The sequence below is a fragment of the Sinocyclocheilus anshuiensis genome, unplaced genomic scaffold (genome assembly GCF_001515605.1).
Source record: "Sinocyclocheilus anshuiensis isolate Anshui unplaced genomic scaffold, SAMN03320099.WGS_v1.1 scaffold453, whole genome shotgun sequence".
Taxonomy (NCBI): Eukaryota; Metazoa; Chordata; class Actinopteri; order Cypriniformes; family Cyprinidae; genus Sinocyclocheilus; species Sinocyclocheilus anshuiensis.
In genome coordinates, this window is record NW_015537979.1 from 270,724 (window position 1) to 286,186 (window position 15,463).

The 15,463-nt window shown below is 39.5% G+C and overlaps 1 protein-coding gene across 2 annotated transcripts; it reads left to right on the forward strand.

Moving 5' to 3' along the window:
* The first annotated feature begins 527 nt into the window (after positions 1-527).
* Positions 528-8,912, forward strand: LOC107673483 (alpha-1,3-mannosyl-glycoprotein 4-beta-N-acetylglucosaminyltransferase C-like). Of its 2 annotated transcripts, none has more exons than XM_016467083.1 (4): positions 528-758; positions 2,724-2,838; positions 3,888-4,002; positions 7,597-8,912. In XM_016467083.1, the coding sequence occupies exons 2-4, from the start codon at positions 2,737-2,739 to the stop codon at positions 8,742-8,744; spliced, it is 1,365 nt and encodes a 454-aa protein (XP_016322569.1). In that variant the 5' UTR covers positions 528-758; positions 2,724-2,736; the 3' UTR covers positions 8,745-8,912. The 2 variants fall into 2 exon arrangements, with proteins under 2 accessions (XP_016322569.1, XP_016322575.1); XM_016467089.1 differs by having other exon boundaries at positions 2,727-2,838.
* The last annotated feature ends 6,551 nt before the right edge of the window (positions 8,913-15,463 follow it).

Genomic DNA, 15,463 nt, shown 5'->3' on the forward strand with positions numbered 1-15,463 from the left:
CTTTACATCCATTTTAACCGCTCCCAGCACCCATACCGTAAGTGCGCGCTTAGACGCGCAGCAAAAAAATTGTGCGGCTGGCTTGACCGTGTAGTTTCAAGACGCGGCTGGCTTGACCGCAGTAGCGAAAGAGGTGTTTGAACTCAAATGTATACACTCTAAAAAATGCTGGGTTGTTTCAACCCAATTTTGGGTCAAATATGGACTAACCCAACTGTTGGGTTAAAAAGTTAATTTACAGTAACACAATGTAATAGGCTAATAAAGAAAAAGCGTTACATTTATTTATTTTACCATTTTTTTGTTTGTTAAATAGGTATGTCTTGCCATGATGTAGGCTAATTCAGTTACTAAAAAAAGTCTATAATGAAGCCAAGATCAAAATCTGTTTGAAACTCTTTTAATTCATGACACATTCATTTCCCCGATGGTGTTCCCTGTGACTGACGAGGAAATGACACCAGCTGAACTAGCTGCCTGACAAGTTGCATCCAACCTTTGGCCGCTTGACATTTAAGCGATCAGCAGCACTCCTCATGACAGCAGCGCTTGAGGATCATCATCATCTGGATAAACGCACAGCACACTTCACTGAAGGGAATAAAGACCGAATCAAAGTCTACGAGCGACTGAAGGACATTAGGAAGTGAATTAACTCGTGTGAACTCCTCCAGAGACACGCGATTCTCTCGCTTTACATACAATATCATTTTGAATGTTGATTTTTTCTGCTATACAAGGTTATAGGTGATATAAAGGTAAGTGGACTTTATATGAACTGGGTGTTAAAATCTACACTGCTTATCTAGACAGTTTGCAAGTATATCCGTTTTCCATATACTTTCGATTTTATTTTTTATATATATAACGTTATAAAATGACTAAATAAATAAAAAAACATATCCAGCGTGACAACTAGCCCCAGTCCACATGTAAACAACAGACCAGCCTGTGATCACAGACAGTTTCACACAATCCAAAAACATAAAGACTGAGTACATAAATGTTTTCAGTAAGTCAGCTCCTCGTCGAGTCAGAGGCTCTCTGTGTGAAAGTCAAACTGATGGTAATTATAGCAGCGAGTGTTTCCTCACCAGGGAAGAACTCACTGCAATTGTTTGAATCAGAAGTCACCTGTATTGTCCATCTGTCTAAACACACGCAACAACAAAGCAGCAATAAATGTGTGTGTGTGTGTGTGTGTGTGTGTGTGTTTATGTTTCTTTTGGTTAGCTTTTAATATAAAGGCTTAAGTATGGTCATGTTAGACTGTTCCTTTCACCTGTCCTGTAAAACCTGATAGAGGCTTTTAAACAAAACAACTGCCATAACTTGTTTAAGTTGCAAAGGAACCTGGTTTTAAGGAACGTAGTGTCATTGAGTCCAGGCTCACACACATTCAGTGCCTAACAGACTAAAACCAGTTTGCCTGGTTTACTCTCTTCATTCTCTGCTATTACTTGTGGTTCTCAGAATTAACAACAAATGATGCATCCCTGTAACCAGGTGTGCGTTCATTCAATGCAAATAGAGCACATAATGGTAAACGTGTGGAAGCAAAGTTCACTTTGCTCACGGGGAAAGGTCAGGCCTGTTTCAAAATGCATGCTTTTTCAGTATACTGGGGTTATAATACATAATGACAAATCCAACATTCAGTCATTCCTTTACTACACAGCCAGCTCTCAATCACTTTTTAGGATTTTGAAAGTATTTTCTTTTTATATCACTGGGTTTTCAAATTAAAATAATACATATCAATTGTTCATTAAAACAGCAATAACTTTTAGCTTAAATCAACTTTCAGACTTAAAACTTGAAGTTATTACAGTCTACGCTACATAAAATATTTTTGGAAGTTACACACAATAGAAAGCAAACAGTGACATGCTGGGGGGGAAAAACATGTTTATATTAAAGCACTTGCAGTTAAAATCTATGGAGCAAGACATTTCAGAGGGGTTAAAACTGGAAATGTGCAGGCAGCTTATGTTTTTGATAATGCGCTTTTATGAATTGCCCTCTACAAAATCTATTATTTGAGCTGTAAAGCTGTTTAAATTGTCCTTGTGGGGATGCTACTTTTCTAACCAGACCGGTACAGTAATTCCTGCAGGGGAATATTATATCCCATGTAATCATGTACTTGTTTTATCAAGTGAAAGTTGCCAGGGTCCTGGCTTTTACATGACAGGAGAAATATTGGATATAAAATGAGTAAGCTATTGTGTCACTCAATGAGTCCTGAATATGAATATGCTATGTTTCTCAGCACAGTTCAGTATTAAACAGTGAAAGTCTCAGATTCATGGTAAAAAACAATAACAACAACAAAAACCAACAACACCGAATTTTGCATTCTTAGAATAAATCAGATTGTATTGACTTTTGCTGATATGCAATACTTATTAATACTAAATATGTTCATATTCACAGACATATTAATCTACGTTTACACTCCCTTTGCTACTTTTCCCTATCCTTGTAGATGGCGACTTACTAGTGTGAGAAGCACTATTCTGCTGCTCTAAATGACAGTGTTGAATGTGTGAGCTGAATGGTTCATAATCGGCCATTAATTATTCAAACTGGGTCATGTGAATAATTGAACAATGCAGCTACTGATTATAGACAATCAAACATATTGGAAAAACAGCATTTGGAGGTACAAGTGAAGCTCATCATGTGTGTTTAATGTTGGTGGTGCCTGTGTGTCTTAACAGAAGACGGTGTGTGATGAGATGCCATCTGAAAAACCTCTTCCTCCTAGCGACTGGTCTTCTCATTTTGACCAGGGTCTACATCTACATGCAGAAAGCAGAATCGGGAAGCCTCAAGGTATTAGCTTGTGCTAATAGCATGATTATTAAATATTGAGACTTAAAGAGACACACACTTGTGTCACTCCAAACCTGATTATCTTTTATCTGCAGAACAGAAAAGAGGTTTTGTTTACCACTGAATTGCATTGTATAGGCTAAAAACATCTTTTATGTTCCACAAATGAAAGAAGGTTGAGGAAAGAATGAGAGGGTTTTCATTTTTTGGGTGAAGTATCCTTTTAAGAATCTTAAAAATCAGAAAAATGGTTCATTGTGTTGTATGTACTCAGACAATGCTAGTTTCAGACTGTGGCACACCACAAGTTGCCCTTGTTCTGTTCATCGCTAGTTGGAGTTTCCTGTACATTTGAGTCATACTGTTAATGATTTTTCTACATCAACTTGGATTACAGCATCTCTCACAATGGAATATTTCCCATGACATTACATTAGGTTTGAAAGTGTTGTAATATGCTGAACATTAAAAGGCAGTTTTAAGAGAACAGTGAACTGGATTACATATGCTGCGGAGACTATAACACTGTGACAGTATTTGTATGAATTCGATAACAAAATAATAAAGCAAGTCACACTGTATTTTAAACAAAGAAGTGCAAGCACACTTTTGAAACTAAACATTTCAGAAAAACATTTTTCTTTTTTTTTCATAACAAAATGCATGAAGTATCAAGACAAAAACTACATATCTTTTCCTGACTGTTACTTCTGAAAAGGTTTAATTCATATACAGTACACAGCTTTTGAAATGGTCGTCTGTGATAAAAATAACCAGCCAAATGTTGAACTTCCTGACATGTTTGTAGTTCTCTACACTTTCAGAAAAAAAGGGTACAAAAGCTGTCACTGCAGTGGTACCTTTCAAAAGGTAGACTTTTGTACCTTTTTTACCCCTAAAAGGTGCATAGTAACAGGTACATATTAGTACCTCTAGTGTACAGTATTAGTAACTTTTGAAGGGGAACGCCATAGTGACAGACTCTGGACCTTTATTTCCTTGTAGTTCTGAGCAGATTAATTATTATTATATATATATTTTTGCAACAGGTGTCACAGACCTGGACCTGGGATAAGGAGACTTGGATGGAAGATATTAAAGACCATTACCTGCATTTCAATGTTTCCATTAAAGTTCTGGCAGGAGTCTTCCAGCAGTCCAAGAGTGAGTTATCTGTTTACATCTACATGCATGTAGATCTGATCAGTGGTGTCTAACACACATAAGCCTGAAGGACTTGATTAGCTGGATCAGTTGCATTTACTTAGGGTTTTAAGATAAACTTTGCAAGGGTTTGGCCCTCCCAGAATTGAGTTTCACCTCCCTGATGTAGATGTTTTTTTTTTGGTGCAACAGATCTAGAAAATAATGCTACAGCATCACTAAAGGAATTGCAATTAAATGTGATGTCCATTTTTTTAATGCTGCATAAATAATCATATTTATGCAAAATAATCATATTTATGCAGTGCAGCCAATGCCTATGCACACAATACTAACAGTACAAGAGGATGCGGCAAGATCAACTCATTAAAGGGACTTGTTTTGCAAGCAGTGACGACAGAATCAGTGTAGTAAAAAGAGTATAATGCAAGTTATGGGAACATACATATATATGGACTCATATATGAGCCTCAAATAATAAAAAATAAAAAAATGCGCACATCTGATGGGCTACAAAAACCTCAGTGAGGGTGCTCAACTATTGTAAAAAATAAAAAGAAAGAAAAGGTGGCACACCACAGCTCCAAAATGCAAAAGTGTTTATTTCATGTTCTCACCACAGGTGAAGTTTCGAGTCGTAAGGCTCTTCATTAGACAATGAATAGATATACTGATGAGCCCTTAAATACCAGCAGAAATTACATCACATGACAAACACACACACACACACACACACACACACACACAAACATCAAGAACTCTACACTCGGTCAGTGAAAACATAAAATACCAAGGACAATCTTATCAAATGTGAACATGCAAATACAATGAGCATCATTACTGCAGAAAAGGACGAATATCAAACTCTTCATTAAAGGGGTCATATGATGCTAATTTAAAGATCATTATTTTGTGTATTTGGTGATAATGTCTTCAAAGTATACATTTTAAAAGCAAAAAGCAAATTGTTGATATCACCTCCTCTACGAGGTAATTTGACAGCTTCAATGCCAATATATTGTAGCGTGGAAACTGAATGTTTAAATCTAGCAAAATGTTGTGCTACTGGACTTCTAGGGTCATGCAGCCTAATGGCACTTCGATGTTCGGCAATCTGCAATTTGAGTTGTCTGCTAGTTTTACCCACGTAACAGAGTCCACACGGGCAGCACAGCACATAAATAACATTAGAGGTCTTACAAGAAATCGTTCCTCTGATCTTAAAAGATTTCCCAGTACAGGGATGCTTAAAAGTTTGTATTTTGTAGGTAAAATTACATTGTTGACAACCTCCACACTTATAATTACCTGAAGGAATGTTACTCAAAAAATGTGTTGGCTGAGAAACAGATAAATCAGCCCTGACCAGCATATTACGTAAGTTTGGAGGTCTCTTAAAGACTACCCAAGGTGGTTTAGCGAAAATTGTGTGCCAAATAGGATCATTGTCAACAATGTACCAATGTTTCTGAATTATGCCTTTGATATATTTAGCTAGTGGAGAACACTGGATAAAACAATTCTTGACAAGACAATCCTGTTGAGAACTGCTACTGAAGCGATCTATTGCAGATTGTGTCCACTCCTCCTTATATGTGACCCTGGACCACAAAACCAGTTTTAAGTCGCTGGGGTATATTTGTAGCAATAGCCAAAAATACATTGTATGAGTCAAAATTATTGATTTTTCTTTTATGCCAAAAATCATTGGGCTATTAAGTAAAGATCATGTTCCATGATGATATTTTGTACATTTCCTACTGTAAATATATCAAAACTTACATTTTTGAATAGTAATATGCATTGCTAAGAACTTCATTTGAACAACTTTAAAGGCGATTTTCTAAATATTTAGATTTTTTTGCACCCTCAGATTCCAGATTTTCAAATAGTTGTATCTCAGCCAAATATTGTCCTATCCTAACAAACCATACATCAATGGAAAGATTATTTATTCAGCTTTCAGATGATGTATAAATCTCAATTTCGAAAAATTAACCCTTATGACTGGTTTTGTGGTCCAGGGTCACATATGCTTTCTGCCTAAACCTATTGGCCATTTCTTCTGCATGATATTGATAATCCTCATCTCAACTACAAATACTATGAATGCGACTGAATTGAGAAATAGGCAGGAAACGTTTCAGAGGAGCAGGGGGATATGATAACCCATCTAAAAGCGTATTACAGTCTGTGGGTTTACGAAATAAACTAGTCTCAATACCGGTCTCATAACATTAACATCTAGGAAATTAATTTGTTCCTTCTGGACATCCATAGTGAAAGTCAATGAAAGTCTATGAAAATCCAAAAGTTGAGATTCCGTACCACACCATAAGCAGAAAACACCATCAATACAGCGCTTCCACAATACAGTGAACTTACAGGCTGAATTGTACACAAACTGCTCTTCAAAAAGCCCACAGAATAGAGAAGCCTATCACACTCACCTCCTGGACAATAATCTGATTACTTTTTATCGCTCTGGACTCGCTGAACCACTTTGCACACAACTTTCCTGTGATGGTTCTCAAGGGACATTTAACAAGTTTGTGGAGTGAGCACTTGTGCTGAGCGGATCCTCCTTCACTGTGAGAGAGTTGGAGGAGGAGCCCACTGTAACGGTTATACACCTACAGCACTGGTGGTCACGGACCTGTTTTGGGGCAGATGAGACTGGCATCCAGTGTGGCAGATCCACTGCTGATGTTGGTGTGGGCTCCACCTTGGTATCCAGTTCCACCCTGGTTCCCTGCTCTGCCCTGGTCTCCAGCTCTACCCTGGCTCCACTGGCTTTGCCCTGGTTTTCAGCTCTGCACTGGACTTTTGTTTGGGTTTGGTGTGGAGCGTCTGGAATCCGCTCCCTGGGGAGGGGGGTTACATTACATGTTCCCTGTGTTGTCTATTGTTAGGCTTTAATGTTGGAATTGTGTTCCAGTTTCCGGTGTCAGCTTTTGTAGTCCCTTGTAATCCTTTCATTTAGTGGTTCCTCCTTGATTATATCCCCAGGTGTCTCATTATCTTGTTAAGCTTTTTAGCACCCTGTGTATATATAGCTCTTGTGTCTTCCTTGTTTGGTCAGTTGTTAAATGTAATGGTTGATGTTGTTCATGTTTGCTTTTGTTTCTCTTATCTTGTTCCCCATGTTCCCGGTTGTTTGTTTATTTTGTTACTTTCAAGTCGTTCCAATGCTCCATTCTGTTGTGTTTTGCTTTTAATAAAACCCCTGCAAATAGATGCATTAATTTAATGCATTCTATTAAGCAGCCAAACCTGATTTCACATTGAAAATAATAATACGTTTCTTGAGCAGCAAATCAACATATTAGAATGATTTCTGAAGGATCATGTGACACTGAAGACTAGAGTAATGATGCTGAAATCTATCTATCTATCTATCTATCTATCTATCTATCTATCTATCTATCTATCTATCCATCCATCCATCAACTATTTGCCAGTGGAGCAAGAAAAAACTTAACTTTGAATATTTTATCTGAAAAACAAGGCAAAATCTTGAATAAGAATTTGTGAGCCCAATGAAACCCAGAAAACAACTTTATATTCACACCCTTGTGTTTCATCATTTTTCAGAGTACCTGACGGTGGGCCTCTCGTCTGTGGAGAGAGAAAAGGGCAGTTATCTTCAGGACACCCTTCAGTCAATCTACTCTGCCTCCTCAGAAGAAGAGCTGGATCAAATGGTTGTGGTCGTCCTTCTTGCTGACTTTGATGTGAGCTGGATCCAGCAGACATTAGAGAAGATTACAAATGAATTCCACACGCGGCTGTCCAAGGGTCAACTTCTGGTCATCCATGCCAATGAAGACAACTATCCTCCCCTCACAGGATTGAAGAGGAACTTCAACGACGCTTCTGACCGCGTGTCCTTCCGTTCGAAGCAAAATGTGGACTACTCCTATTTGCTCCATTTTAGCAGTAATCTCTCCCAGTACTATGTCATGCTGGAGGATGATGTGAGCTGTTCGAAGAACTTTCTCTCCAGTATGCGTGAGCACATCCATTCGATGAGCAACTCAAAGTGGGTCACATTGGAATTCTCCAAGTTGGGCTACATTGGAAAACTCTATCAGTGCAGAGATCTGCCCATTCTAGCCCGATTCCTTTATAATTTCTACCAAGAGATGCCCTGCGACTTCCTGCTGTCGCATTTTCACAGATTGTTGATGCAGGATAAATTCATACGTTTCCACCCATCTCTGTTTCAGCACATGGGCACTTACTCGTCATTTAAGGGGACGTTTAATCAACTCAAGGACGAGGACTTTGTTGAAGGAGTTGCTGATAACCCTCCAGCAGACATTAGCACGAATATTGAAATTTATCAGACCAATACAGTCGACAAAGCTTACAGCCAGGGCTTAGAGTATTTCTGGGGTGTATCACCTATTGGCCCAGAAAACTACATTTTAGTGGTCTTTCATGAACCTGTTCTTATCTCACGTGTCCAAATACATACAGGATTGGATGGGAAAGATGAGCTGGTCTATGCTGATGTGGAACTTGGAAAAACGCTGGTGAAAAAGGAGTCGGAGGTGGAGTGCTCCGGATTTGACAAGCTGGGTTCTCTTCAACAAGGCCAGTTTAATGAACCAGCAGTCCAGAAACTTGTGCCGGCAACCGTGGCATGTTTACGAATCCGAGTCACTGCAGCCCAACCGAGCTGGGTTGTTGTACGCAAGATCCAGGTTTGGACTGTTAAAGATGGCCAAACCATGTGAAATAATTCTGGTGTGAATTCCTTATCATTACTTACAAAGGCTTGAATCTTTAATATAGACACGTTTAGTAATCTGTATGTGAGGATACAAGTGTGAGGGCGTGAGTTACACCACATAAAATAATATTATACATATTCTTAAAATAAGATACATATACTTAGGCATACTATATTTTCTTTAGGAAGCTATATTTAAATTATATTTATTTTTTCATATAACATATTTTGTTGTTAATAATAGAAATAAAATACAATGCATTTTAATACATTTAAATAAACTTACTTTTAACGTTAAAACAAGTAAAAAAAAACTTTCTTTGGTAACTTTTTGCAAGGTTTCCCAAGATGTACATATTCAATTTCATAGAAATAGGGTTAGTGAAATAAGGGTTAAAAAAAATCAGGCACACTGAAGTATTCAGATGACAGTTATTTTGAATTAACTTTATTTTTATATTTTCTGTTTTCGTTTTAATTTAAGGTAAAGGTTTAGTAATGTTGTTGGGTGTTTTGTCAATTTTATTATTATTTTAATAAATATGTCTGTATAATGTTTATTAAGTTTTAGTTTTAGCTTATTGAGTTCTTATTTTAGTACTTCAGCTTTAAACAAAAATGAGAAATGTTGACTTGACAACCAGCTAAAATAGAGCATTTTACAGTCAAAGTATTTAGATTTACAAGCCTTTAAAAATAGGGGATGGTTTGTGAAGATCATTCTGCCCCCTATGGGTGATGACTTTGAAATACAATTCCCTAGTTCAATCTCTCCAAACACTTATGAGGGCAAAAGTGCTGATACTAGTTTACATTCAACACACACACACACACACACACACACACACACACACACTCATTTAAATTTGCTCAGTATTTGGGGACAATTATGCATTTTATACCAATATATCAATATATCATGTTGTGTTGCATTTATCTATTTCTGACAATTATATCAGCACGTTTGGTTTATCAAACCTCACACATGTGGTATTAGCATTTGTTGAGTGCGATTATGTTCTCACTACAGTAAGAAAGAGCATCTGTACATGTACATGCTATAGTTCAGAGATAATTGAACAGTTCAGCATCACAAACTGATATTTTCACTCTATGATTATGAGTGTGTGTTCTCTGTCAGTTAGATTGTCTTTTTGGTTTTGTTTTATTTTGTTTTGCATTTTAATACTTTTTCCATAATTTTGCTAAACTGTATACTCAACTGTTTTTTTTGTGACAGCCAATTAAACTAGTTTCATGTTGCTCACAACACTCACATTGTCAGATACTTTAAACTCAAATCAATATTTCATGTCAATTTATGTTCTTATTGTTTATTGTGGCAGTGTAATTAGCAGGATCATTTGCAGTCTATCAGTCATTATTGCAAAATAAACCACTTCAGGATGGTTCTCCACATTGCATTATGGGTCTAAATTGAGATAATGACACTGGTAATGCTAACTGTACTGGGTTGCCCTTATGAATTATATATTATTTTATCTACACTATAGTATATACTATTGTACATATCTGAAACCACTAGTGAAAATGCTTTTACTTTGCATTTGTATAACTTAAATTGTATAATCTGTTTTTAGAAAATACAAGATAATCATAACAATTTGAATGTAAAATATTTATTCATTTTACATCATAATGTTCCTTTGTTTTCATACATTATTATATATAAATTATATATACATAGCGGGGTCAGAGAGGGAAAGAGGAGTGCAGACACGTAAGCCGTTCAACACGGGGGGGGAACCATCTGGTAACCCTCGTGTTGGTATCCTTTGCTTTGGACATCCATTGGAGTGGTGCATGATTGGTTACCAGGGTGAAGGGAGTGCCCTAAGGGGTATAGTGTAGCTCCAGGATGGCCCATTTTATAGCCAGCGCTTACTTTCCGATCACTGCGTACCAGGTCTCCAGGGCCGTAAGTTTCCAGCTGATGTATGTCACTGGATGTTCTTCTCCACTGATAGTCTGGGATAAGACTGCTCCTAGCCTGTTATCGGAGGCGTCAGTGTAGAGAGTGAAGGGTTGAGAGAAGTCTGGAGTGTGGAGCACCATGGAGGAAAATGAAGCAGCTTTTAGGTTTTAGAATGCTTCCTCTGCTGCTGGGCTACACTGCACCTTGTTGCGCTGGCCTTTATTTGTTAGGCTTGTGAGGGGAGAAGCCAAAGATGAGAAGCCCAGTATGAAACAGCGGTAGTACCTGGTCAACCCCAGAAAGGCATGTACCTGTTTCTTTGGCATGGGCCTGGGACATTCACGGATTGCTCTTACCTTGTCTTCCTGTGGGAGGATGAGGCCTCTGCCAATTTACCCCAAGTAACGTGCTTCGGAGAGACCCAGGTGACATTTGGCAGTCAGCCCAGCCCAACGCAGTGCTGATAGCACCTCCATCAGCCGAGTCACATGGTCTTCCCAGTTGTCTGAGTGGATGACTACATCATCCAGATACGCGGCGGCATACTGTTGGTGGGGCTTCAGAACCACATCCATCAACCTCTGGAAGGTTGTTGGAGCCCCATGCAGGCTGAAAGGAAGGACCCGGTACTGCCAGTGCCCTGAGAGAGTGTTGAAAGTGGTCTTCTGCTTGGAATCTGGGGACCTACTAATATCCTTTTGTGAGATCTAGAATGGATATGTACCGGGCCCTTCCTGGCTGCTCGAGGGTCGCAGGGACATGAGCTCCTTTCGCTGATCACTGATTGGGCGCGAGCTGGTTCCGAGGTCCACCACGGGTTCATCCTTCTATGCTAACAGGGCCGTGGCAGGGGGTGCTGCGACCCACTGCTTCAAGAGGTTGATGTGATAAATCTGCTCTAGCCTTCGTCTTCCAGGTTGGCCCAGACGGTAGTTCACAGGGCAACACGCTCAACAGTATAGGGACCCTTCCAAGAGGTGTGGAACTTGCAGAAAGTGTCAGGGATCTAGACGAGGACCTTTTCTCTAAGTTGGAACTCATGGGGTTGGTCCGGCCAGTCATATAGGCATTGTTGGGCCTGCTGGGACATGAGCAGATGTTGCCTTACCAGAGTCATTACTTGGTCGATTCTTTCTCTCATACTGGGGACTTGCTCAACGATGGATGAAGGAGTGCCCTAGGAGGTAGGAGCGTAGCTCCAGGATGGCCCATTTTATAGCCAGCGCCTACTTTTCGATCACTGTATACCAGGTCTCCGGGGCCATAAGTTTCCAAGCAATAGGGAGAAGGCTGTTGCTCCCAGGCTTCTTTGGCGATGTCCAGTAGCCCTAGTAGTAGGAAGTAGCCCTGGAAGTAGGCTTCCAAAGAGCAATTCAAAGGAGGTGAAACCAGTGGAAGCCTGGGGTACTTCTCTTATTCCAAAGAGCACGTACTGCAGCATTCGGTCCCAATCACAGCCATCCTCGGCAACCACCCTCTTCAACATCGATTTAAGAATCCGATTAAAACACTCCACTAACCCATCAGTGTGGGGGTAGTAGACTGAGGTTCGAATATGTTTCACCTTTAGCAGTTTGCAGAGGTCGGTCATTATCCAGGAGACAGAGGGGGTCCATTGGTCTGTGAGGATCTCTGTAGGGATCCCCACCCAGCTACACATCAGAAAGAGCTCTTGGGCAATAGCTGCTGTGGTTGCCCGTCTGAGGGGGGTGGCCTCTGGGTAGCGGGTGGCATAGTTGACAATTACTAGAATGTGCTTGTGGTCTCGAGCCAACTTGAGCAGCAGTCCTACAAGATCCATTCCGAGCTGCGTGAACTGCACTTCAATAACAAGAAGTGGCACCACTGGGGCTGGGGCTGGCTTCTGAGGGGAGGTTCTTTGGCACACAGGATAGGCTTGGCAGAAATGTCACACCTCTGCACTGATGCCCGGCCAGAGAAAATGGTCCCTGAGCATCTGTAGAGTGTTCTCTGTGTGCCAGAGAAATCACCATGTCAGTTTTCCCTTTTGTCAAGGTGGGGAGCTCCTTCACTTCGCCGTGCCTGGTGGCCACACAATACAACAAGCCGTTCTTTACCACAAAGTGTGGAGAGCATTGGGGGGAAGGCAGATGGTCTTTTCCCTCCACAACTCTGATCTGCTTCCAGCAGTGTCTGAGTCAGTCATCCTCACGCTGCTCACAGACCAGGGACCCCCATCAAAACCTGCTGGAATAGGTCAGAAAATACATCCAGGTTGTTGTTTGTTGACTCACCCACTCTCTCGCTTTCCGAGGCAAAGTATCCCAGGCGTTAATTTCATTAACAAAAAGTAAGATGAAAAATGTTTGTTGATGAACTTTTTTCCCATGACTAAGACGAGATGATGACAAGACGACAATAAGGTCAATAAACGACAACTGTGACTATATTAACATGCAATATCGTTGATGAAAAAAGACGAGACTAAAATGCATTTAAAAAAAATAAAACTATACCAAAATTTCTTTTAATTTTCGTCAAAAAATGAGACAAAATAGTATTGCGGACTGCTGTACACGCCTCTACTACACACGCTTTCAAGTGTGCGGTTGCCAGATATCAAGAGTTCAAATCTTTTGGATTTAACAGCGATGACGCCGCAGACGGCAGCCTCAGTGTTTGGCTCTCCAGTGTTTGTACTGTTTTTGTTAGTTTTTCCTGTTTTTTGTTTCTCAAACACGATCAGTTTTACCAGGGATGAGCTGCTGAACATTCGGCAGAACACACCACACAATCTTCTACCGGATTTCGTTTATTCGGACGTTTTGCTGAACGTTGTAGTCGGCGGAGCTGCTGCGCTGATCAAGCGCTTCAGGACGTGCAGACGAGGGAAGCGAGCCGGCGCGCTCGTGAAGCTCAGGAAGCGCGGATTCAGAACGACAACAAAACGGACAAACTTCTTCTGCTCTCCCGGACAAATAAGGATTTTTCACACTCTGCTGCTCTGTGTTTCACGGAAACCTGGCTGAATGACGCCATTCCGGACAGCGCTTGTAACACTATAACAAATTCCTTGTATGTGCAAACATACTTGGCAATAAAGCTCTTTCTGATTTTGATTCTGATCTGCAAATCAGAGCTTCTCTGTTAAAAGGATAAATTTTCTGCCCAGTGTTTTGCTTATTTTTTGCAATCTGGCAACCATGCGCACGCGCTCGTTCTTCATTGCAGAAGCACCGACGATGATCTGGAAACACCGACAGACAAGTAAACTGGAGTTTAGCGATCTCCATGTGAGATGTTCAGCTTAAATTAAAGTGTCATTCAGCCAGTCTGTGTTCTGTGATGAGATCTCGACTATTTTGTTTTTGGTTGCTGAATAAATGCACTTACTCAACCGCTGTTGTTTTAATAGAGAAACATTATTGCAATTTAGATTTACTATTAGGAATTTTACATTTAAAATAATTTTTGTCTGTTTTTGCCAGTTTTAATAATGCAGACAGAGAGAGTGCATATCTAAGTCTTTGATATTAATTTATATATTAAATAGCCTAAATCAGTACACTAGATGAGGTAAAATAAACCATGTGTATGAGTCCACATTCTATTGATTTGTGCTTATTGGTGAAAGTGCAATACTTGAAATGTAAAAATAAACTTATCAAATGACAACAAACTTTTCGATAATTTTGAGCAAAAAAAAAAAAAGAAGTTAAGTTTAATTATTATACAGCATTACGAAAATGTGACAAAAACTTGTCATTGACTAAAACTAGACTAAACAAAAACAGGACAAGGTTGACTGAATGTGATAACTAAAATGTACATTTGGCACCAGGACTAAGACTAATTTAAAAGACTAAGACTAAATTAAAAATGGCTGACAAAATTAACACTACCAGGCGTCCACATCATTTTCTGATTCCTGGGGGTCCTTTTTAGTGGGCAGGCTGCTCAGGTCGTCTCAGAAATGTGTCTAGCCCCAGCCAGTCTCTTCCCAATAGTAGAGGGACAAGAACATCCTTAATTACACCCACTTTGATGGACCAGGTACCTGGGGCAGCTGAAATGGAGAAGTGCATGCAGGGACATACCTGGTGTCACTGTGGACACAGGTGACGGGAAGGAGTGCCTGGCCTGCCTTTCCTGATCCAAGGAGCTGGGGTTGGACCAAGCTCACGCTGCTTCCCTGTGTCAAGAATGGCCCGAACAGGTCGACCGTTGATTTGAACCTCTAGCTTAACCTCTCATTAATCACTCTCTGTAAGGAGGAAAGGCAAACAGAAGACATACAGACGTTAGGAAATGTCTGGGAAAGCTAGACCAAGGCTGATTAAAATACAGAAATATTACTACAATTAACAATTAAAATAATTGTTTCATTTTGAATTAAATTTTACAATTCCAAAGGTTTAGGGTAAGCGTGATTAAAAAAAAGAAATTAACACTTTTTTTCCGGCGAGGATGCTTTCAATTTGTCAAAAGTGGCAGTAAGGACACTTAAAATGTTACAATATAAAATGTTTTTTTAAAACTTTTTATTCATCAAAGAATCCTGAAAAAAAGTATTACGGGTTCTCAATTGCGAGTTATAAAGTAAAAATTGCGAGTTATAAAGTCAGAATTGCGAGATATAAACTTGCAGTTCCGAGAAAAAAAGTCAGAATTACGAGTTTATATCTCGCAATTCTGACTTTATAACTCGCATTTTTGACTTTATAACTTGCAATTGTGTGTTATAAAGTCAGGATTGCAAGATATGGACTCGCAATTCTGAGAAAAAAAGTCAGAATTGTGAGATAAAAAGTCACAATTACCTTAAA

Bases quoted from the DNA above. Each gene is read 5' to 3' on its own strand.
- LOC107673483 (XM_016467083.1), top strand. From the start codon at position 2,737: ATGAGATGCCATCTGAAAAACCTCTTCCTCCTAGCGACTGGTCTTCTC. The intron at 2,839-3,887 runs GTATTAGCTTGT...TTTTTGCAACAG, and splicing joins CAGAATCGGGAAGCCTCAAG to GTGTCACAGACCTGGACCTG. The intron at 4,003-7,596 runs GTGAGTTATCTG...ATCATTTTTCAG, and splicing joins AGTCTTCCAGCAGTCCAAGA to AGTACCTGACGGTGGGCCTC.